We start from the raw sequence: 24,940 nt of genomic DNA, 5'->3' as shown, positions 1-24,940 counted from the left end.
GATAGTTCCTAGCATTCACACTCCCTTCGGGTGTGAAGCGAAGTCTATTCACTGAATAAAGATTTGTGGATTGCATGGTCGACCTCTTTATTGTCTCACATCTTGGCGGGAGGGCTTGGAATCATGACACTGCCACAAGTGCGGCCTCCCTCCTTTGCCCATATTGCTGCTTTCTCAGTGTAGTAACTAATCTGTAGTATACCTTTTGTCACTCTACTATGGTGCTGTCCACACTAATAGGGTGGGACTGCCCACCTGGCAAAGCTGTACTGTAGGCATGGGGAATCTCTAGCCAACAGGCTGGCTACAGCCCATGGGGATTCTCCATCCAGTCCACCAGCTTCTTTCCCAGGTCCTGTCCCCTCTCTCCACACAGAAAACCTCTTATCTCCAATCAGCTAGTTGGAGATAAGAGCTTTCCCCTGCTCATCATATTTTAATATTGTGAACCGCTGAAATAGTGGAATAAAAAATAGGGCTGTGTACTGTGTACTGCCTTGGGGCTGAACCCTGAATTCAAACTAATGTGGCCAATTCATCCTGCTTCAGTCTGAATCTGGATCAGCACCAGAACAGGCTAGGCCCGAAGTGCCTCGGACTGCTTTGGCCTGATTTGGGGCGATGGTAAGACGCTGCCCCTGCCTGCCTGCTGGACATGCATGAACTGCCCTGCAGCTGCACAGCCATTTTAAAAGAGGATAGGGGTTCTGTAGTTTCCTACATCTAAGGTCAGAAACTTTGGAAATGACCCTTTATGGCTGCCTTAGATGCAGGAAACATAGAACCCCCATCTTCCTTTAAAATGGTAGCTCTCATGGAGGACGTGTGGCTGCAGGATGGCTCAAGTAAGACCTGTGGGCGGTGGGGACAGCAGCTCTGGGTTTGGGAGGTGAGTGGGGAAGAGGAAGAGGAGGGGGGAATACAATGGACTCCTGGTTGGCCTCATGCCCAGCTTTCCTGGACATCCACTGAGCAGCTGCATGGTGGGCACCCAGGAATCCACAATGGCTGATCCACTTCACGATCTCCAGAACTCACTTTGGATTCAGATCTTAAGTGGGTAAGCTTGGGCCCAAAGTACCCCAAGTCGAATCGGGGCTGATCAGAAGCTCTGAATCATCCTCTGAAGCAAATTGGGGGGCTGTGCACAGCCCTAATACAAATGACACAAATACATAGTAATAAATAAGTCAACTGAGAAATACCACCATTCCTCAACTGATCTTCAGTCTTTCTCCAGCCAGAAAAAGCTTCCTCGCCCTTAAAGCATTGATGAAGCCAAATCCCATGATGGATTTACATTATTTTGCTTTAGGGGAAACTCTCACATTCAGTGAGACATTCATGTGGTATCTCCAAAAATGTGTCATTGTTTGGTGAAACAATGATAGTGTCAGTTTTCTAAAGGAAGGTTTTGCATAGCATGTTTTAGTATGCTAGAGTACTTCTATAAGAACAAATAACCATAAAAGAATTTCATAGATGGTCTGCCTTGTGTAAATCCAGACATTTCCAGAAGGTTATAGTTCTGTTTTAGGGTAGTAATTTAAAATAAATAAATAAAACAAATTGCTCAGACACCTTAATATTTAGAAAGCACTTTGCTTTCAATTTATTTATTGGTTTATATGCTAGATGTCTATAGATGTCTACAGGTAGCTAGATTGACTTAAGACCATTTTAATGTTGAAAAATTACAGCAAAACCTGAAGTAAATAGATAAATTAATGCCCTGGGGATTACTCATTTCGGTATGTCAAATCCCATGGGGAATTCCCTATGTAACATGACAAAGGTTGTGTTGCATATCCCATGCGCAGCAAGGAGCAAAAAATAAAAAAAGGGGGGGGGGCTTCTATCCACAGTTACAAAGTTTTTACTAAGCCTAATGAAGATATATAATCTAAAGTGAAAACGGTTATATTTCTATGACAATGTTCAATAAATAAAACTTCAAAGTGCTTAACTCTTGTATTTGCAACATAATTAAATACCTTACTAATGAATTATTTTGTAAGTAGCGTTAAGGAGAATAAGAAGGGAGTTTTACTCATGTAAGTTTCATCCTGCACTGAAATACCTGGATTGGACATAGGATAGCAACTTCTGTGCCTCTCCCCCATTTAATATCTGCTGAAAGGTTGGGGACTCACTCAGACAGTCCCTGTAGTGATTACAAGTCTGTATTGAACCTGGCTTCCTCTCCATGTGTGTCTCCAAATGTACTCATGGGAAGATAAATATTAAATGATTCAACTCAAGGATGGGTGGTGATTTTTTCACACTCTGCTGCTCAACCGGCATAGCAGAGAGCTTGTGACAAACTGTCATTGGTTCTCAGACCCACAGGTCTCAGGTGTGTATAAGGCCTAACCATATCTCAAGTTATTCATCTTAATGCTTGGCAAATAATGCTTACAACATAATGCTGAGGATAATATTCCTGGGAAGAATCTGAGAGTTGTGGAGGACCATTAGAACAACCAATATACACAACCGAAAGCAAGGGTGGATGTTCCAGATGTCTTGCAGAAGCATGAGAGAGTGAGTCATGGGACCTCTAAATCAGTATGTTTGTGACAGCAGCTCATTAAGAAGGTCAAATGGCGCCCTGACATTTTCCAGTCAGAGCCTCTAAAACCCTTATTCACACTGCACTGCACTGTTGAGAGCTGCAGAGATGATCAAAGAGGAAGAGGATTCCACTCAAAGACTAGCACAGAAGGTACTCAAGCCAAGGGATGAAATGCTTAGTGAAAAATCCTTGAACTTCTTATTGCTATAATATACCCCAAATATGAGCTAATGATTGAAAATAGCAACGATTTCAATTTGGTTAAAGTTTTGGGATCAAACCTTTTCTTATCACAAGATTAGGTCTTTCAAAAATCCATATATTGGCAGAATGTTCCACTGATCATCCGTGCACCCCTATATATATATTTTCCATTGTGGAGAAGCACAACTGGTTGTCTTCCTAAGTCAGTTTCTGCCAACTGGAGACTTTCCAGATGATAAAAAGAATTTTTTTACTCAGACGTACAATTTTGCTAGTTCAAATCCAGCACTAATAATGAATTATCTCATCCCCACATTATAATGAACAGCCAGGGGAACCTTTTTTGTGAGGGAGTAAAGCCCCTGCCTTCCTGGAAACGGACTGGCTGAGTAGAGCTGGGAAACATGCGTCTAGGAAAGAAACGAATGCTCAGAGAATGGAGTAGCCTCACTCCTTAAAATAATAATAATACTCAATTACCACTGTACAGCATGATAGTGTTCCATGGGGTCTGACTGTCTAAGAACAATGATTGAAAAGAAGGAACAAATAAAAGTTCATAAAATGGCACCAGCCATTTATTTGTGCCTGCCTCACTTGACATTGCAGATATCACTGGCACTAAGCGGCATGACATCTGGCTCCCACAACATCTACGGAAGCAATAAGGAATAATGTGCCGAGGTAGAATTGCATTTTCCAACTGAAGAAAGAATTGCAATTTGAATACCAAGAAAATGTGATATCCCACACTGCAGAGCAATGGCATTGGGTGAAGATGTCTTGATCTTCTGACTAAATGTGTAATAATTGAGAAATTATTGTGCAACAAACAAACAAAACAAACCCATTATACGAAAAGGTTCTGAGAAGTACAAGACAATTTGTCTGATTTTATGGAATGATGTTTCCAGAAAAGTATTTTTTCTTCTCAAAAATATATAGCAAATGTAAATGTAATGGAAGTATATATTCAATGGGGAGTACCCAAAGTAAATGTTCTCCAACCTTTCCCACCCTCACGTTTCCTTGTGCCCCCTGCCCTATCCACCTCCTTTAAAATTGTGTTCTGCTCCAGTTGCAAATGCTTCCTGATTCCCATTTCCTCCTTTAATATGCATGGAGGCAGGCAGCTCCTGTTCTAGTTTGTCCTGACGGTTCCAGGATCGTTCTGGTTCTAGGATGCCGTCTCAACGCACTCTCCTAAGGATCCTCTTAACACAATCAGATTTCCTGAAACAAAACTCTCTAATTCACTTCAGTCACTGATCTGCTCACACAATAAAAGGGCAAATCAGATGCTGAAACAGATGTCACAGATAGGAAAAGGGTGGGGTGCTCTTGTCACCTTTGGCTCTGTAAACCCAAACATGGTCTTGCTCCTGGACATGCAATAGTATGTGGTGTTCAAGGCTGATGCCAAGCACACTGGAAGAGGCTAAAGCATGCCTGCATTCCCTGCTGCCGAGGTGAACAAAGGCTGCAGATAGGGAGTTAATTGTCTCTGAATGTTGGTTTCCACAAACTGCATAAACAAGCCTCCGAATCTGGTGAGGATCCCTAAAAGGGATGGAAGTTTCATAGCTTATGAGGTCCCAGGACTTAGCTGAGACCTCTGAGGTCTCAACTAAAAGGACAGCATGCTGCCTTGCTTGGGAAAGAAAACTCCTGGGTTTAAAACTGAATTCATTCCACAACAGTCTATCGATTTAGGGGTAGCTTCACCATTGCTAGAACTTCTGTGAGTTTCTTCCCTATAGGTGCCCCAAACTGGGTTAAATACTAGACAGGCAAAGACTTCCATCCATAAGTCTAGCTATACATGGAAGATAAAGCAGAAGTGAATTGTGGGAGGTGGTGATGGAGCAGGAAGTTGTTAGGGGATGACGAGGGCATTAGGGCTGCTTCCTTTTGAGTTTGCGGGAAGCTGTACCACTTCCGCTGCGCTCCCGCTTCTCTTTGCGGACACAGTAATATTTGGTGACACGTTTGCGGCACTGCTCACAACGAACAGCGCAACACCAGTGGAACTTGCAGTTGCAGCTGGACACCATGTCAGCTCGCTGTTCCTCCACAGTCAGCCCACAGTCCCCACACAAGCGCTGGCAGCTACGCTTCTCCCACTTGCTCAGGGCCTTGCCCCTCTTAAGGCACTCCCTTCCCTCAGTTCCCAACAGACCCAAGGTCTTGTTCTCCAGGCAATAGTCAGGTGAGTCTTCCAGATGGACGAGCTCCTTCTTGGAGATGGAGCTGAAGGTTTCGGCGATTGCCCCCCGGCTAGCAGCGCTGTTGCCTGCCCCTTGGAGCAAGTCAACTTTCAGTCCTTTGTGGTACTTTTCCTTCAAGTATGTCCCCACTTCTCGAAACTCAGGCAATTGCAACCAGCAGGTCTGGGTAGTGCAGCTGCCAGATACACCATGACATTTGCAGGTCCTTTTCATAGTCCCTTTCACTGCCTAGAGAGAAAGGAAAAGGCAGAATGAAAGTTAAGCAGCAAAATGAGGTGGAAGACGCCTCTTTATTCTGTAAAGTTCAGTACCTAGAACTAGGAGACCTCATCTGAAACCCAATATATTTTCTGGCTGAAACCCATCTCATTTTCTAGCTGAAGCTCATCTTATTTTTGAGCTCTGCCACTATTTTAGGAAAGTATTTCACAATTTTGCACTGTTAAAAGTCACACATGCTTTTCTGATTTCCAACTTAATTTTATGGGTGGCCCTTGCAGTGATTAATTCTTGGAGCCATCAATCTCATTAACCTAAATATTAACCCTTCCTGATTAACCCTTAACCCTTCCTCATTAACCCTTCCTGATGTTTTGTGGTGTACTCGAACTTTGTGTTGTATGTGTAGATTTCAATAATAACCCCCTAAGAACCACTTCATTTATTAGGTGAGTGGTGTGGTTGCCACCAAAAACTATTTGTGGGGTTGACATAAGGATTTAAGCAGTTTAACATGTGGAGTGGGCAACTGGGTGGAAAGTCTCCAATCCAACATAGCAGCTTTCTTGTTGCCAGTCCACCACTACTTGTATGGAGGCTTTTTAACATTGCAGGGCCAACCCATGTGGTCACACACTTAGGGCTACATCACACATATTTTTTCCCTTATTTGCCTCCACGTTTTTGACCTCTGTTTCATAAGCGCTGCAAGCGCTCCTCCCTTTCACGATCGTTGCTGTACTGGTGAACTCCCTTTTCACTTGTTTGCTCTCCTGCTGCTATTGCACCTGCCTCACCTTGCCCCACCCCACCCCTCCTCCTTCCCTCTCCAGTTCATTGGTTCTTGTTACTGATGGACATTGTGATGGATGTGGCAGCCTTCTCCTCTCACTCATTGGAGCTCCTATGGGAATTAACCAAAATGCTTACATCCGCATAATTTTTCAAGATAAAGAGATGAAACTTGGGACCTTGAGAGCTCTTAAGTAGAGCTTTCGGCATGCCAAGTTTGAATCAGATTGATTAATCCCTTGATTTTTAAGACTTTTTTTAATCCCCTGCTTAAACCATTTCCTTGATAGTCCACCAATGTGAAATTCCACCTGTTTGCATTTGTGAAGGATAGATTTTTCTTTCCTTTGATAATGCGAAGCTGTGCATCTCCAGTTCCTAAAATAGAGCTCTGCTGTTTCCCTTACTCAAGAGTAAATCCCACTGATTTCAACTGCATTTACATCCAAGTTCTAAACACCTGTAGAGTTGACTTTATTAAGTGTGGTCACTCAGAAGCTTTTTTAAAAAAGTCTAAAACAGCAAACTGGAAAGAAGTCCTCTTCAACCCTGTTTGTACTTCTGAGGTCTTACTTCTGTTTACTCAAAGGTAAGCATGCATGGGATTTTAGTATGACTTGGATGTAAATGCCGCTGAAATCAATGGGATTTACTCTTGAGGAAGGGAACCAGCAGATCTGTATTTTATGAACTGGAGCTGCACAACTTCACATTATCAGAGTAAAGGAAAATGGATCCTTCACAAATAGGTGGACTTTTGCATTGGTGGAGTATCAAGGAAATGGTTTAAGGGGAGATTTAAAAAAAAAATTCTAAAAAATCAAGGGATGAACCAATCCAATTCAAACTTGGCAAGTTGAAAGCTCTACTTAAGTGCTCTCAAGGTCCCAAGTTTCATCTCTTTATCTTTAAAAATGAGGGAGCTGCGGGCAAGGAGGGTGGGGTTGGAGCAGTAAAAAGTCCATTCATTTAAACCTTCAACATGGCGTGCTGAAGGAGGAGAACCACCCCGCCCTCCCCTTTTGTCAGCAAGACTCCATTCAAAGTACACACCCCTAACAAAGGGAAAAGCAAGGGGACAGCACTACACGGAGACTTAAGGGCGCATTAAATCCGCTTGGGGAAAATAATCCAGACTTTCCCTGCACCAAAATAATATGCAAAACAGAGGAAAAGAGGCAAAACAGGTGTAGAACAGGGCCAATATCAGGTGAGTCTCATGCTGCAAAACCAGATACCAGGCGTAGTGAGAGTGAGGCAAACCGCTGATGTGATGGAGCTCTTACGCATCATATAGCAGCCGTGTAGTAGAGCTTCTCCATGCAGAAGTGGGGGGAGGGGGGGTCAGCAGCAACTGACAACACTTATTACAGAATCATGTACGAAACAGGTGCCAGACTCCTTCTTTCTAAGCTAAACAGTCTAAGCTTTTAATCTCTTCTCATAAAGGGGGTTCTTTATTCCTGCAATCATTATTACTTCTTGCTCCTACTCCAGCTTGAATTCTTCCTTCCTGAACAGGAGTGACCAAACAGGCCACAGCATGGGAAATTTTGTATGAAAGCTTTAAAAAATATTGTAAGAGATGCCTCTCCAAGAATTATCTAATAATTATCCAACAATTATCCAATAATTGTTTACTATTTTTTTACCACCCCCACCCCCAACATTTAAAGGCTTGCCCAGGATCTCCAGATTTGTTACTTCCTCTGTAAAATTATTATTATTATTATTATTATTATTATTATTATTATTATTATTATTATTTGCATTTGTATACCGCCCCATAGCCAAAGCTTTCTGGCCAGTTCACATAAGATAAAAACACTTAGAAACAATATACAAAAATTAAAAACCAAAAAAAACATACAATATACACATACATTTTAAACCACTATAATCACTAAAAAAAACCTATGAGACTAAGAAACAGACCCAGGCTCGTTACATATTGCTAAATGCCTGGGAGAAGAGAAAAGCCTTGACCTGGAGCTGAAAAGATGACAATGTCGACGCCAGGCAGGCCTTGTCAGGCTGATGAGCCCACAGCTGACAACAAAAATGCTTATCCGTCCCCAAATGTGTGAGTTTGCTTTATTTAATTCCATTCCCACTAGTCCAGTTTATGAGATAAGGTCATTCATCTTTTTCCCCTGCCCAGTCTTTATTTTTTAGAATGCCTGGATTCCAAGCATGTTTTGCCTATTTACTTGCCACCCTCAGGTCACTATTGAACAATAAGAGTTCAGAGCCCTCTACCTACCCAAAGCTCTGCTGGCAAGAGCCAGGCAGGGCTGTTGGCACAACGTAGACAATGTCACCACCCGTTCCTCCTCCATTCCCCTCCAAATTTAGCTCTGAGCCCATCTAGCTAATTTACGGTGGTGGGCGGAGACAGCAATGGAGAGTCCGAAGGATGCCAACCCAATGCGCCGCCCAGTATTCAGCCTCCCTGAACTGTTGCCACCTTGGAGGAACCCAGTGTATTCTCTGCTCTCATAAGGACCATCACAGGACTGCTCTGTAAATTTTCCATGACATTTTCCAGAGAAATTCTGTAAGTTACAGTTGAAGCCATATCCTTTTATTAGCAAAGTGCTCACTAAGTGATGCTGGTTCTTGTTCACCTTTAGATGCACATATTTTCATTATTGTCCCTTTGGTTCCAGGTTTTAAACATGGCATTCTTTGCTCCTTTTCTTACTAGCATGCAAACAGTTTGAAATTGGAGTAGGGATTGTTAGCATGGTTTATGGTGTAACTGAGCATGTTTAGCCTGGAGAAGAGAAGGTTGAGGGGAGACATGAGAGCACTCTTCAAATACTTGAAAGGTTGTCACACAGAGGAGGGCCAGGATCTGTTCTCGATCCTCCCAGAGTGCAGGACACAGAATAACGGGCTCAAGTTAAAGGAAGCCAGATTCCAGCTGGACATCAGGAAAAACTTCCTAACTGTTAGAGCAGTGCGACGGTGGAATCAGTTACCTAGGGAGGTTGTGGGCTCTCCCACACTAGAGGCCTTCAAGAGGCAGCTGGACAACCATCTGTCAGGGATGCTTTAGGGTGGATTCCTGCATTGAGCAGGGGGTTGGACTCGATGGCCTTGTAGGCCCCTTCCAACTCTGCTATTCTATGATTCTATGATGAAAATTTTCAGATTTTCAAAACAAAGCCTATTTATCTTACTCTTAATCTGTTGGAACCTTCCCACATTTGCCAGGAATGAAGTTTGGGAAGAAAAGATGGACAGACAAACAGAATTGGAGAATTGTGGGATTAACCACCTTGAAGCCCCTTGGGCTTGAAAAGCAAGCCATAAATCTTTAAAAAAAAAAAAAAGTAGATAAATAAAAGATATTCTATAGCCCCCAAATTCCACCAGCAATTATAGAACTGGAAAGAACCTCAAAAGAGTCAGCATTGTTCAATAGTTAGAGTATTGGACTCTCTATGCTGCAATAACTCTGATCCCCCTTAGATCGCTTTTTTTTTTAAAAAAAATGCATTCCATTGGGCCATTCTCCAGTCTCTGCGACGTGTTACATTTTTCATTAGAAGATCTGCAATTTCCCATTTGAGTTCTTGAAGAACTTTGGGATGGATACCTTTGGAGCCCAGTTAGTTTTCAATTTGTCAATAAGGTCAAGAACTTCATTTCTCGTCATCACCATTGGCCTCAGAGCTCCATCACACCAGCAATTTATCACATACTCGCCATGCTGGGTTTGGGGTTTTGCAGCCCAGTACCCACATGATGAGCTTCATCCCACCTACTATATAGCCTGCTTTCACGGCACAACCCTTAGAAAAGACTCCCATGATGGCCACTGTATAGTCTGCTATGGAGATGAAGGACTCGAATGACGTCGCCCATGTCCTGCCCTGATTGCACTTTTTCCAGCCAAAGAAGCGCCCCCAGAAGAACCACTTAAAGTCCGGTTCTTCTGGGACTCTGAGCAGCCACTGGGGGTGCGGGGCTTTCAGAGCCGGCGGAGGCACGAGCCTCATGACAAGGAGCAGGCATTGTAAGCCCCCCACCGCCCGGCCAGGACTGAAAGGCTCCGGCTCAGCCCCTCCATGGCAGAGCGCTCCACCTTGGCGGCACACAAGCCCACCCTTCACGAAGCTGAGAGAAAAGTGGGGGTGGGAGAGTGAGAGTGTGCGTGCTCCTCCTGCAGCCGCCTCCTCCTGCAGCTGCTCCTGCCATCTCTCTGTTCAGCCAATCCGAGTGGCTCTGATTCTCCTCAGGAAGCCCGCGAGAGTGGCTGCAGCCTGGACCCCCATCTGAGGAGGTGAGCAGCTGCCTTGGATGTGAGAGGGAAGCTGCTGAGGACACGTTTATTTTCTATCTGGTGTGATCCCAGCCCCCGACAACAACAACAACAAGTTTTCATACGCTAAAGGAACGAAATGATAATTCAAGGGGAAATGGGTAGGTGTGATGAGGGCCGATGTTGTCCACATCCTGCACTCATTTCACCTCTTCACCTCCATGTTTTGTCTCTTTTTAGACTGGGGAAAGTCTGGATTATTTTCCCTCCCTGTGAAATAAATGCGTTCCTCCCCCCGCTCACACCATGTATTGCTGTGGTTGCATTCTATCCCATCATCCTGTTCTTTGTTGTGTGTGTGTGTGTGTGTGTGTGTGTGTGTGTCTAAGGGCGGTCTCCCTACCAAAAGAGGAGGGGTGGGGCAGTTCTCTGCTCAACTATGAAGGGGGAGGGAGAGAGGTCCCATTTAACTCTATGTTCTTACTCTTGAGTAGGCATTTCCACCTTAAAAGAAATGTGGAAAATGCACACACCCCTAGCCCTGCAGCTTCCTCATTTTTAAAGTTAAAGAGATCAAAATTGGTATGGTGATAGCTCTTATGGAGGGCTTTAACCACTCCAGATTTGAATCTGATTGCTTCATCCCTTGATTTTAATGTTTTAAAATGGGAATTAACAAAAATGCTTACCTCTATGTAATTTTTAAAGACAAAGAGATCAAAATTGGCACAGTGATAGCTCTTAAGTAGAACTCTCAGTGTACTAAGTTTGAAATACATTGGTTTATCCCTTGATATTTTAGGAATTTTAAATTTCCCCCCTTAAACCCTTTTCCCCATAATCCACCAGTGTGAAGGATCACTTTTCCTTTCATTGATCATGTGAAGCTGTGCATCTCCAAGTTCATAAAGTGCAGATCTGCTTGATTTTAAATTCCTTAAAATCAAGGGATGAACCGATCTGATTCAAACTTGGCATGCCTAAAGCACTCCTTAAGTGCTATCACCATACCAAGTTCGAGCTCTTTATCTTTAAAAATTAAGCAAATGTAAGCATTTTGGTTACCATGGAGCAAAGGAGGGGACCTAACCGCCTTTACAAAAGAAATAAGTTAAAATGATTGTTCATCTGCCCAGCCTTTGAAATTAGCAAAACAAACCTTCACTCCTCTTCCCCTGTAACCCTTTACCAAGCCAAGGGGCAGCAACAGTCTCTGTCCATGTGTTCCCTCCTGCTTCCTACAAGAGGCCTCCCTTCCTTGGAGTTTGTTTAATATGGTCTTAGGGGAACTATAGTGTGCTGTTTTACCATAACAGTTTCAGGCTGCTGTACTATTGTATTTGGTAGAAATAAAGATTTTTTTAAAAACAAACAATTAACTGCAGAAGAAAGGAAAATGTAGGGAACAGGGTGGGAGATTTCTCCAGCATAGTAGCGCCCCAGGTGAAAAGATACATAAGGTGAAAGAGCACAACAACGCACAATCGTGAAAGTGCCCAGCACTCAACTCACTAAGGAAACAGAGTGGGAAACCATGGTTGAAAACTGGATAAAAAACATAGGTGTGACAGAGCTCTCTGACTCCCTTCCTAAGTTATCTATGTCCTTGGCATAGATAACTTCCCTAAGTCCTTCACAGAATCATAGAATAGCAGAGTCAGAAGGGGCCTACAAGGCCATTGAGTCCAACCCCCTGCTCAAGGCAGGAATCCCTAAAGCATCCCTGACAGATGGTTGTCCAGCTGCCTCTTGAAGGCTTCTAGTGTGGGAGAGCCCACAACCTCCATAGAATCATAGAATAGCAGAGTTGGAAGGGGCCTACAAGGCCTGCGAGTCCAACCCTCTGCTCAATGCAGGAATCCACCCTAAAGCATCCCTGACAGATGGTTGTCCAGCTGCCTCTTGAAGGCCTCTAGTGTGGGAGAGCCCACAACCTTCTGTAGTGAAGATAGATGAAAAGCATTAATTCATCTTCTCTGCAATCTCCATTGTTGGTTTCATGCTTCTTATATTTATAGAATTATTTAGCGTTGGTCCTGAGGTGCTCATCAAAATGCTTCCCCCTTTTTTGCATCTCTTATTATCTGCTTGCATTTCCTTTGTAGAAGTTTGTGTTCATTTTTGTTCTCCCCATTTGGGCAAGACTTCCATTTTCTAAAGGAAATCTTCTTCCCTTTTGGACTTGGTGATAACTGACATTTTACATTTTAGCTGAGCTTCTATTAGTATGGTTTTAAGTAATCACCAAGCCTTATGGAGGAATTTAATGTTCTTGACTCCCCTTTCAAGTTCCTTTTCACCAGTCCCCTCATTTTAGAGAAATTTCCTCTTTTGAAGTAAAATGTGATTGTTTGGGCAATTTCCCTCTTAAATATAAGTTACATTTGATAACACTGTGGTCACTGTTTCCAACAACACTCAAATCTAACACTGGTTTAGGATTAAATCCAAAGACAGCTCCCTTCTGGTTGGTTCCATTTCCAACTGTTCCAGGACAACGATCACTCTCGGCATGAAGACATTTAACTTCATAGCTATGATTGGAACATGCATTTATCCAGTCAATATGGGAGCAATTGAAATCTCCCATTATTACAATTCGTCCTCCTTTGAATGTCTCCCTGATTTCATTTTCCATCTCAAGATCATCCTAAGTGTTCTTGTCCAGGGGATGCTAACATACCCCCAGTACTAAATTATTGTCATCCACGGGACTTCTAATGATGAGGCTGTCACTTTGGGGTTTCCATTCTGCTTGACACGATGCTCTTTTTAATATACAGGGCTGACTCCACTTCCATTATGCCCTTTCCTGTCCTTCCTGTAGAGTTTATATCGAGAAATGACAGTATTCCACTGGTACTCTGCATTCTATCAGGGTTCCATTATATCTTTAATTAGGTTCTCCTTCTCCTTTAAAAACAGGCACTCCCAACTCCCATGTTGATATATGATTCCGTTGTGAGTCTCATGTTGATGTATGACTCTTGTGTGAAGTTTAACTAGAATACTCTAATGCATTAGGTGTGTTAAATTCCCAGTTCCTAAACAGTGCCACCCAGGAACAAGTAGGGTTCTAAATGTCATGTGAAATGTCTCTAAGTAACAAAGCATCTGCATAGACAAAAGGAAAATGCACAGGTGTGTTGTAGCAGCACGTGCTATACATGTGAGTTGCAATCACACACCAATGTGCAGCCTTGCACCCTTCCTGAGAAAATGTCTGTTCATGCCTGTGCCTCCAAATTCATTGGCCAGATTGTTGGACTTTGATGATGAAATTCACCCAACAACTTATGACTTGATGACTTGATGATGAACACATTTCTTTTTATTTTATCCACAAAATGATTATGAAACTTGTGAGACCTTTTGTATCTCCCTGGTGGCCAATTGGAGAAGATTGTAAACCATGTGGAAGAGCTCTGCTGAATGGCACTGGAAGTACACAACAATAGAAGCATTGCTACTTTGCCAGCATCATTTCAACAGAACAGGACATTCATCCAGATGAATTTGTTTGGTCAGATTCATCTTGTGTTTTCCATCCCTGCATTGCACAATTGTCACATCTGTTTCATCACTCCCAGCTCTCTGGTAAACCTGGAGGGAATCTACACGTCGTACTGAAGGTGCTTCCATGCACCCCCAGTACGCCCCCCAAATGATGGTGTATTCCTGCCTACCTGCAGCCCAGAAGAGACAGAGGAGGAGGCAGCTGGGGAATCTGGCCACGTCCTTGCCGCCGCCGCCGCCGCCGCCGGCCTCCTGCTGCCGGGGTAAGAGCGACCCGGGTCGGAGGCGTACTGGGGGCGCATGGAAGCGCCTTCAGTATGACGTGTAGATTCCCTCCTGGATGCTGATCATAGAATCATAGGGCCTTGCTAGACGAGGCATTAGCATGGTGTAAGGCCCAGCCTCGTCCCTGTGCATCCAGATGATGCACAGGGTATCCCAGGCTCAGGCAGGGCTCAAACTGCCCTGGCCCCGGGCTAACCGACACTGCTTTTGGCCCAGGGCTGTGAAAGGTCTAGCCTGTTCTGCCGTTTTCCCCGGCTACCGCATTTACTCGCGAGTAGCCGGGAGAAGCTGCGCTTCCCAGGGAGGGGGAGAATTGCGGGGGGGGGAGGGAGATCCGGGCCAGGGGGGGGAATCGCAGGGGGAGAGTGATGGGGGCCAAGGGGGGGGGAGAGCTGACCCGTTGGGAGAGATGGGGGGGAAGAGAGGAGCCAGGGGACATCAGGAGGGGAAATCGTGGCCCAGGGGCGATGGGGGATCGGAGATCGCAAGTGGCTGAGCAAGGGGGGCATCAGACATGGCTGGCGGGTGGGCAGGTGGGTGAGGAGGGCATTGGACATTGGATTCCCAGGTAGGTCTAGCAAAGCCCATAGAATAGTAGAGTTGGAAGGGGCCTATAAAGCCATTGAAGGGGCCTATAGGGCTCTTGTAATTGGGAAAGTGTACTTAGGAACAATGGTCAGTCATAGAATCATAGAATAGTAGAGTTGGAAGGGGCCTACAAGGCCATCGAGTCCAACCCCCCGCTCAGTGCAGGAATCCACCCTAAAGCATCCCCGACAGATGCTTGTCCAGCTGCCTCTTGAAGGCCTCTAGTGTGGGAGAGCCCACAACCTCCCTAGGGAATTGGTTCCATTGTCGTAGTGCTCTAACAGTCAGGACGTTTTTCCTGATGTCCAGTCAGAATCTGGCTTCCTTTAACTTGAGCCCGTTATTCCGTGTCCTGCACTCTGGGAGGATCGAGAAGAGATCCTGGCCCTCCTCTGTGTGACCACCTTTTAAGTATTTGAAGAGTGCTATCATGTCTCCCCTCAATCTTCTCTTCTCCAGGCTAAACATGCCCAGTTCTTTCAGTCTCTCTTCATAGGGCTTTATTTCCAGACCCCTGATCATCCTGGTTGCCCTCCTCTGAACACACTCCAGCTTGTCTGCGTCCTTCTTGAATTGTGGAGCCCAGAACTGGACACAACACTCTAGATGAGGCCTAACCAGGGCCGAATAGAGAGGAACCAGTACCTCACGTGATTTGGAAGCTATACTTCTATTAATGCAGCCCAAAATAGCATTTGCTTTTCTTGCAGCCATATCGCACTGTTGGCTCATATTCAGCTTGCAATCTACAACAATTCCAAGATCTTTCTCGTTTGTAGTATTGCTGAGCCAAGTGTCCCCCATCTTGTAACTGTGCCTTTGGTTTCTTTTTCCTAGGTGTAGAACTTGGCATTTATCCCTATTAAATTTCATCCTGTTGTTTTCAGCCCAGCACTCCAGCCTATCAAGATCACTTTGAAGTTTGTTTCTGTCTTCCAGAGTATTAGCTATCCCACCCAATTTTGTGTCATCTGCAGATTTGATCAGCGTTCCCTGCACCTCCTCATCCAAATCATTAATAAAAATGTTGAAGAGCACTGGGCCCAGGACTGAGCCTTGAGGTACCCCACTCGTTGCCTCTCCCCAGTTTGAGAAGTTTCCATTGATTCCATCGGACTCAAAGTACTCTTATAAATTCCATTGAGTCCATCGGACTCAAAGTACTCTTTGAGTCCGATTCTGTAGCCAACTGTGAATCCACCTAATAGTTGTTCCATCTAGCCCACTTTTAGCTAGTTTGTTAATCAGAATGTCATGTGGTACTTTGTCAAAAGCTTTGCTGAAGTCAAGATATATGACATCCACAGCGTTCCCATGGTCCACAAGGGAGGTTACCTTATCAAAAAATGAGATCAAATTTGTCTGACAGGACTCACCTCAGTCATCTCTTTATTTCACAAATCAACCAATTCATTAACTGAAGTACCATCCATCCCATGCCATCTGGAATCTTCCAAATGAGTTTCGCTGACCCAAGCCCTTCAGTTGTGTTCCCTGCTGCAGAAATGCCTGCTGCATTAAGGTAGGAGAACAAAGAGGCCCCTCTCCTACCACTATTAGTTTTTTAATTTGTTGTAGATGGAAAATGTGTTACCTTTCTGCCAGCCTCATTGTTATGCAGGTTCATGGCTGCTCTGGCATCCTGCCCTGTCTCCAATGCATCCACAAACTGCTTGGAAATGGCTTCCCCAAAGCCCACATTGTCACTGCAGCCTCCCCACAGCCATCCTTGACCTCCTGTGGAGAAAGACATGCCAGAAGGCAGTTATAAGGAGTCAGCAGGTGGGTGAGTTGGTACCTCATCCTACCAGTCCCTTCCTCCTCGTGGTGGGTATATAGCTGGAAGTGTGAAAAGTATTATTGTAAGCAGCAAGAAAATGGTTGGATTCCCAATAAGAAGGTGTTTTGTTCTTGTCCCAGAAACAACTCCCCCAGGACCATGTTCAGATCTCTTGAAATCTGCAAATTTTCATAATTCAACATATAGATTCTAAAATGTCTATTTGCATATGCAGGTTTAAAATTTAAATGTTTGATAGAGAGTACACCCATTACATCCATTCCAAAAATTAATTCCAAGTGTAATGATTACTTAAGCCCTATTCATGCATTCAAAGAGTATGTGTGGGTATATAGTCTAGACTTCATTACTATAGTTCTGGAATTCAATTAATATCTCGCTCCACACCTATGGCAGGGCACACTCTGAATCTGGTATTGCCAGTCAGGATAAAAGTGACCTGTAGCTAGAGGAGTCTGAAAGAACTCTCTTGTCATGGACAGATAACCACCTGACAGAGAGTAGATTCGCTGGCACTCCTAACTTCTGCATGAGTGGGGGACCGATTAAAATGGTCTGCCCTCAGAGACTACTGGAGCTAGAAGTATTCCTGAATGCTTTGGGGGATTTTCCTTCCACTAGGTCTGGTGATCCTGTCAAAACCCCGGTTGATCTGTGGAATGGAGAGATGTGGAATGGGGAGATGAGACAGGAGGCAGGGAAAGCATCCTCTTTCATCAAGTAGACCAAGTGGACACGAGTTAGAGCCCATTTTAGAGCTTAATAAAGCTCTAAAATGGTGACAGCAGCAGAGAAATTCTGCTTCTCTGCTATCATTGCATCAGTGTCACCCAGCAGAATTATTTCAAGAGGTGAAGGGTCTGATACATTTTAGGCCCTAGAATGTTGAAGATCAACCCACTTTGATGATTTTGTTGATGAAATCACTCTTATGGGTATTTGGATCCTTTCCAATCTGGGTTTTGATATGGAAATAGCCTTGGACACCTTGGTGGATGACCTGTGCTGAGGCAGGGAGTGAGTGTCCCTGTCAGTTGTTTCAGACATGATACCCAGTCCCTTCCCCCCCCCCCCCAACTAATGTCAAAGAGCTTGTGGAAGTTCTGAATCATTGCCTGGATGTAGTGATAGATTGGATGTGAAGAAACAAGTTGAAGACAAGCTAAACTGGGATTGTGAGTACAGCCTTTTCTGAATGGATGGCTCTCCTTCTGAAGGGTCAGGTTCACAGTGTGGGAGTGCTCCTGTATATTGCCAGATGTGCCCCTTCCTGGAAAAGGTAGATCTAGCCACAGTGATACATACCTTGGTCACCTCCTGATTAGATTACTGCAGTGTGCTGTGTGTGGAGATGCCCTTAAAAAGTGTTCAGGAACCGGTGCAAAATGCAGCAGAATGCTTTCAGGTGTTCAATTTTTTAGAACACATTACACTGGTTTAATTTCAAATGCACTGGCTTTCAGTGCCTTTCTGGGACCACTTCAAGTTGCTGGTACTTGGCTACCCCAAAAGCATAGGGCCAGGATATCTGAAAGATCTGATATGAACCTACGCATGGGTTGAGATCAGCTTTGGAGGCCATTAGTGGGAGCACGAGACAGGGCCTTTTCTGTGGCAGCACCCCAGTAATGGAACTCCCTACCAGAGAGGCTTGCTTGCTGCTTTAGTTTGATCTCATTTCCATGTAAAGAATGGAAATGACATCAGGCTTTTCTCAGGCTTTTAAATTTAATTTGATTTTATTTATATTGGCAAGTATATTTTATGTTTTTATTCTACTCTAATAGTTTCTGCTGCTTTGTGTGTATTTCTGTTTTGGTTATTAATTTATCTTTTTATGTTCTGAAATGTTGTAACTGCTCTAGGAATCCAATTGGAGTATAAAGCCTACTTTAATTTACAGACTAGGGCCACAGCTAGACCTAAGGTTTATCCCTGGATCGTCCAGGGGTCAAACCTGTTCATCTAGGTGACACACAGGGGATCCAGTGCTCAGGCAGGGGCGAACCCTGGATGATCCCAGGATAAACCTTAGGTCTAGCTGTGGCCTAGGGCTGTGCACAGCTCTCCCCCCACCCCCAACTTGCCTTAGAAGCCATTTGGAGACTCCGAAATGGCCCCAATACAATTCAAGGTGGTTCAGGAGGTGCCTGCCCCGAAGTGAGACAGTCTTGTGGGTTCCTGGGTACTGGCCATGAGGCTGGCACCCAGGAAAGCCAGAAGCAAGGTCGACCAGGAGTCATAAGAACATAAGAAGCGCCCTGCTGGATCAGACCAAGGGTCCATCTAGTCCAGCACTCTGTTCACACAGTGGCCAACCAGCCATCGGCCAGGGATGAACAAGCAGGACATGGTGCAACAGCACCCTCCCACCCATGTTCCCCAGCAACTGGTGCACACAGGCTTCCTGCCTCGAATACTGGAGGTAGCACATAACCATCAGGCCTAATAGCCATTGATAGCCTTCCACTCCAGGAATTAATCCAACCCCCTTTTAAAGCCATCTAAATGGCTGGCCATCACTACATCTTGTGGTAGTGAATTCCATAATTTAACTATGCGCTGTGTGAAGAAGTACTTCTCCCACCAATCAGCTTGATGGGATGACCCCAAGTTCTAATATTTTGAAAGCCAGAGAAAAATGTCTCCCTATCCACATTCTCCACACCATGCATAATTTTGTCCACCTCTGTCAGGTCTCCCCTTAGCCTCCTTTTTTCCAAGTTAAACAATCCCAGTTGTTGTAACCTTCCCTCATAGAAGAGATGCTCCAGCCCCTTAATCATTTTAGTTGATTAGTCTATATCTTTTTTTAGGTGTGGTGACCAGAACTGTACACATTATTCTAAGTGTGGTCGCACCATAGATTTATATAAAGGCAGTTTGAAACTGGCAGTTTTATTCTCAATTCCTTTTCTCATAATGCCTAACATGGAGTTTGCCTTCTTTACAGCTGCTGCACACTGGGTGGACATTTTCATCGAGCTTTTCCACCACAACCCCAAGATCTCTTTCTTGTTCGGTTACTGCCAGCTCAGATCCCATCAGGTTATACTTGAAGTTGGGTTTTTTTGCCCCAACATGCATCACCTTATACTTGCTTACATTGAACCACATCTGCCATTTTGATGCCCACTATCCCATCTTGGAGAGATCCCTTTGGAGCTCTTCACAATCCCTTTGTGTTTTAACACAATCCCTCAAATAATTTGGTGTCATCACCAAACTTGGCCACTTCACTGCTCACCCCTAATTCCAGATCATTTATGAACAACTTGAAAAGAATTGGTCCCATCCCAATCCCTGTGGGACCCCACTATTTACTTCCCTCCATCAGGAGAACTTGCCATTTATTTCTACTCTCTTTCTGTTCTCTAACCAGTTACTGATCTATAAGAGGACCTCTCCTCTTATCTCATGACTGCTATGTTTGTTCAGGAGCTTTGGGTGAGGCACTGTATCAAAAGACTTTTGGAAATCCAAGTAAATAATGTCCACCAGATGACTCCTGTCTACATGTTTGTTGATACTCCCAAAGAGTTCTAGTAGATTAGTGAGACAGGACTTGTCTTTGGAGAAGCCATGTTGATTCTTCTTCAGCAGGACCTGCCCTTCTATATGCTTACTAATTTTGTCTTTAGTAATGCTTTCAACCAATTTACCTGGAATTGATGTCAAGCTAACCGGCCTGTAATTTCCCGGATCCCCTCTGGACCCCTTTTTAAAAATTGGTGTTACATTGGCCATCTTCCAATCCTCTGGTACAGAGGATGAGCTTAGGGACATGTTGCTTATTTTTGTTTAAAGGTCCACAATTTCATATTTCAGTTCTTTGAGAACTCTATGGTGGTTACCATCCAGGCCTGGTGATTTATTTGCTTTCAGTTTGTCAATAAGGTTGAGAACTTCATCTTTTGTCACCTCTATTTGCCTCAGTTCCTCAGAGTCCCTTCCTGAAAACATCACTTCAGGCACAGACATCTGTTCTGTTTCTTCTGCTTTGAACACCGATGCAAAGAATTCATTCAGCTTCTCTGCAATCTGCCTGTCCTCCTATAGTACTCCCTTAATGCCATTGTCATGCAACGGTCCAACTGCTTCCCTAGCTGGTTTCCTGCTTCTGATATATTTAAATAATTCTTTTGATATTGTTAGCAATATTGATGCAATTGAAATCAATAGCAATATTGATTTTGATATTGTTAGCAATATACTCTTCAAAATGCTTTTTTGCATCTCATATTGTCTGTTTGTATCTCCTTTGTGCCAGCTTGTGTTCTTTTTTATTTTCCTCACTTGGGCAAGAATTCCATTTTCTAAAGGAAGCCCTCTTTTCTACAATTGGACTGCTGCCCCCACACCACCCAACGTCATCCCCTTGCCACCTCCAACCCAGAGCTGCCGCCACTGGGACTTACCTGTAAATGTGTCCTCTTCCTAAGAGCCAGGCTACAATTTAAAGTAATCGTGGGGGCTCTCTGCTTTTAGTATATCTAAGGCTGAGAACTACAGCAGCCATAAAGGGCCATTTCCCCTTTATGGCCACCGTAGTTTGGGGCCATAGATATACTAAAAATGGAGAGCCCCCACAATAACTTGAAATCACTAGCTCTCAGGAGGAGGACACATTTGGAGGTAAGTCCCACTGGTGGCAGTGTGAGGCTGGGATCGAGAGGAAGAGGGAAATGAGTCTGGTGAGTCCAATGGACTCACCTGGACTCACGGCTGGTGCTATGCTAGCTTACCCGGGCAGGTGGGTATGGGGGAACCGCCCTGCACCACCCTGAATTGATTCACCAAGGCACCCTGAGGCTTCGGTGCCAACCTGCTTTGGCCTTGGGGCATCTCAGGTCAACCCGCTACTGCTCCAGATTTGGCCCAAGGTGGTGCACAGCCCTGTTACAGAAAAACAAACAGAGGTGTCTGTCAGAGGTAGCAGAATTCCAGGGGCTGTTTTCCTGGCTGAACATTAGTTATAAATATAATAAATAAAAATATTTTTGCCCATTTCATACAAATGAATGGAGTGGAAGTCCCTTCCCTTTGCCCATTTACTTGTATGGAACAGGAAAATGATGCTGCAATCAGGAAAACCTTTGATTGCGTACAGCAAAATGAAAGCACCAGGGCAGCAACGTAGCAAGAGCAAACCAGGGCCTTGCTAGATGAGGCCTTAGCGCGCCTTGAGACCCGGTTTCCCTGCTGTGCGTCCAGATGACGCACAGGGGAATCTGGGCCCAGGCTGCACTGAGGCCTCCTCTAACGCGCCATAAGCTAAGTTGCTTATGGCGTGCTTTTTTTGCAGCCCCGGCCTCAGGCCGGAGCTGCGAAATGTCTAGCTACTTCCGTGGCTTTTTGCGGCTATTCGCTTACTCGCGAGTAGCCGCAGAAAGCCGCGGACCTGGCACAGTGCTCATACGAGCGCTGTGCCCATCGGCCCGGGGGGAAAGAGAGGGGCAGGGGGAAGGATGGCAAGGGGGGATGGCAAGGGGGGAGGGCAGGTGAGAGAGCGCCGTGCGCCGCTGCCCGAGCAAGCAGGCAAACGGCGCTTGCCCGGGCAATGCCACCCCATGCCAGGCCTTGCCCAGGCAAGCGCCACTCGCCTGCTTGCTCGGGCGGCGGCACGCAGTGCTCTCTCACCCACCCTCCCCCCTTGCCATTCCCCCTTGCCATCCTTCCCCCCCCCCACCATTTTTTAAAAAAACCTTACCTTCTCCAGAGTCTTCAGGCCGCACGCGGCCCCTTTAAACAAAACAAAAAAAATGGCGGACGCTGCAGGGATCCGACGTCCCTGCGCGTCCTGCGTGTGGAACCCTGGGCGGCGCGCGCTAACGTCAGCGCACTGCCGCCCCGCCTCCCTGCCGGCTTATACCGGCAGGTCTAGCAAAGCCCCCAGTCACCAAAGAACATATGGATAGGTTCAGATCCAATTACTCCAGGAATAAGAGGAGGAGTGACTGCACTCTTCAGGCATCTAATGGCTCTGCATACCTTAGAAAATATCCCACATTTTGCAAGATTGGAGGGATGCTGAGCCTCAGGCCTCTGGGAGAAATCTGGCTCACCTGAGGTCCCCAGATGCCACACACTCCCCCCCCCCCGACTATGGACCAGGCAGTGGTTTCCTGGCTTTTACACAGTCCCCCCCACCCCCATTCTAAGGGATTGAGATGCCTCTTCTAAAGCTTAGTTACTGCCAGTAGAGCTTTAAACTAAGATATGTTGGTTTGGGGAAAATTTTGGGCCCACTCCTTTTGCCTTCAGCCCCGCCCACCACTAAAATGCAGCCGAAAAATCTTCCCCAAAATCGAATGTGACCCTTGATAAAAAAAAAAAAGTGGATGCTAGACTGCCCCCTTCTATCGCCCGTCCCCGTGCCCATTTCTCTAGGGAGGCTGGACAAGCAGAACACGGGCATCTCCATCCTGATATGTGGAATGGATTTCTATATTTATTTTGGCTGAGGTTGCTCCTTACCATGCTGTCCATTGCGGGAATCATCGCATCCACAATTGTCAAAGTCCCCAAGGCTGCAATTGCGTGTCAATGTGTACATGACGCCAGCAGAGCTAATTGCATGGACAAAGGCTGTTTCTCGGTTTGCTGTCAAGCAAAGGTACAAGAAAATAGCTGAAGCAGCAGCAAGGTAGAGCGGCTCCTGTAATTCGGCGCACATTTGATTAGTAAGACTAATGAAGAACTGTGGGATTAATCTACTTGAAGCAGGCTATAAATCTTAACAATAATTAAAAGTAGATTAATAAAAGATATTCTCTAACCCCACAATGCCACCAGGTATCATAGAATCGGAAGAGACCTCAAAATGGTCAGTGATGTTTAGTGATAAAAGTATTGGACTGGGCCTCGGGGGACCCAAGGCAGGATCTACACTACTGCTTTACAACAGTTTATAACAGTATTGACAACTGTTTGGGCCCAGGACACATTGAATATACCATTTTCAAAGTGTTATATCCTGCCTGGTGTAGATCTGGCCCAAGTTAGAGTCCCCACTCAGCCATGAAGCTCACTGGGTGATTTTAAGCCAATCAGGTTCTGCTGATGTCGGGGGAGAAGGAAGCCATGATGGCTTCTTCCCCTACCCCCTTGTATGTTGCGTATGTGCAACCACAATTTGCATAATTACCCATGATGCAGCACTGGTTGCCATGTCATCCAAACCCAGCACGGTGCATGGTGAGGGTAGCTTCTTACCCCACCACAATGCAAGGCTTGTAGTAGGGATTGTGGCATTGGGAAGAGGCCACCCCACCGCACACTTTGCTGGGTTTAGGTGACACGGCAACCCACAATGCATCATGGGTAATTATGCAAATTGCATGTGCGGGGGGCAGAAGCCACAATGGCTTCTTTCATTCCTATGATCACTCCAACACAGCTACTGAATCTCAGAGTAATCTACCTCACAGCGGTGTTGTGAGGATAAAATGGAGATAAAACTGAGAGGAGGAAGAGTCTCATGTAGGCCACTTTGGGGTCCTTGGAGGAAAAGTGGGATAAATGCAGCAAATAAAGGAAGAATAGCCCATAATGGGAAACTATCATGGAACTATGTCAAGCAGAGTGTTTTCCTCAAAGTCCTTGATGTTCTCTTGGATGAGATCAGGACGGAAGGTTACATTTAGAGGTCTGTTGTGAGTAGTGCTATGCCAAAAAATTCTCCCACATTTTTTGACCATTCTCATTCAATTTGATAGGAAAGAAATTGCCTTCAAAAAGAAATTCAAAAGAAAAGAACATTTCAGAGAAATTCTCTTGGTTGTGTTTGGATTTCTGGTGATTATTTATTTATTTATTTATTTATTTATTACATTTTTATACCGCCCAGTAGCCGAAGCTCTTGGGCTATTGGCTGGTACTTTACTTAGGAGGTGGCTGAGGAGTGTGTGCAAGTGTGTTTGATCATTTATTTATTTATTTATTTATTACATTTCTATACTGCCCAATAGCCGGAGCTCTCTGGGTGGTTCACAAAAATTAAAATCATTCAAAGTATAAAACAACAGTATAAAACCATACTATAAAATACAATATAAAAGCTCAATCAGATAAAAACAGCAGCAATGCAAAATTACAAATTTTCCATTGCGATAATCATACAATTATCGCTCCAGCAACCTGAAGCCTCCTTGCCTACCTACATTTCAATTAAGGCCCAAGGGAAAATACCATGAGATAATTCCTCCCATAGGGCTTTTAAAGATCAGGAAGCAGCCCAGGAGGCTACAGAGCAACCGAGAGACGTGTAATAGAAAGAACACAAACTACATGGTGATTAGGTAAGCTCAAAAACATCACTCAGGTCCTCTGGGAAGAATTTACTCCAGTCAATTAAAACAAGGCTGACAACTATTACCCAGAGGACCTTTTCCTCTGCCGCTCCCAGATTATGGAATGGCCTGCCAGGAGAGATTCGTTGAGATTCATCAACTTAACAGTCT

The 24,940-nt window shown here is 44.8% G+C and overlaps 1 protein-coding gene across 1 annotated transcript in view; it reads right to left on the bottom strand.

The window, feature by feature from the left end:
* Positions 1-4,674: 4,674 nt before the first annotated feature.
* WNT8B (Wnt family member 8B) overlaps positions 4,675-24,940 on the bottom strand; it is a 55,990-nt gene continuing 35,724 nt past the window's right edge. Inside the window, exons 4-6 of the mRNA XM_063131682.1 lie at positions 22,956-23,081; positions 16,272-16,414; positions 4,675-5,235 (exon numbers count right to left, since the gene is read on the bottom strand). Of these exons, the coding sequence (XP_062987752.1) occupies positions 4,675-5,235; positions 16,272-16,414; positions 22,956-23,081 (830 nt within the window). The remainder of the gene's footprint in view (positions 5,236-16,271; positions 16,415-22,955; positions 23,082-24,940) is intronic.

The sequence above is a fragment of the Elgaria multicarinata genome, chromosome 8 (assembly GCF_023053635.1).
Source record: "Elgaria multicarinata webbii isolate HBS135686 ecotype San Diego chromosome 8, rElgMul1.1.pri, whole genome shotgun sequence".
Lineage (NCBI taxonomy): Eukaryota > Metazoa > Chordata > Lepidosauria > Squamata > Anguidae > Elgaria > Elgaria multicarinata.
The sequence above is the reverse complement of the archived record's forward strand: the minus strand, read 5'-3'. Positions and strand labels throughout refer to the sequence as shown.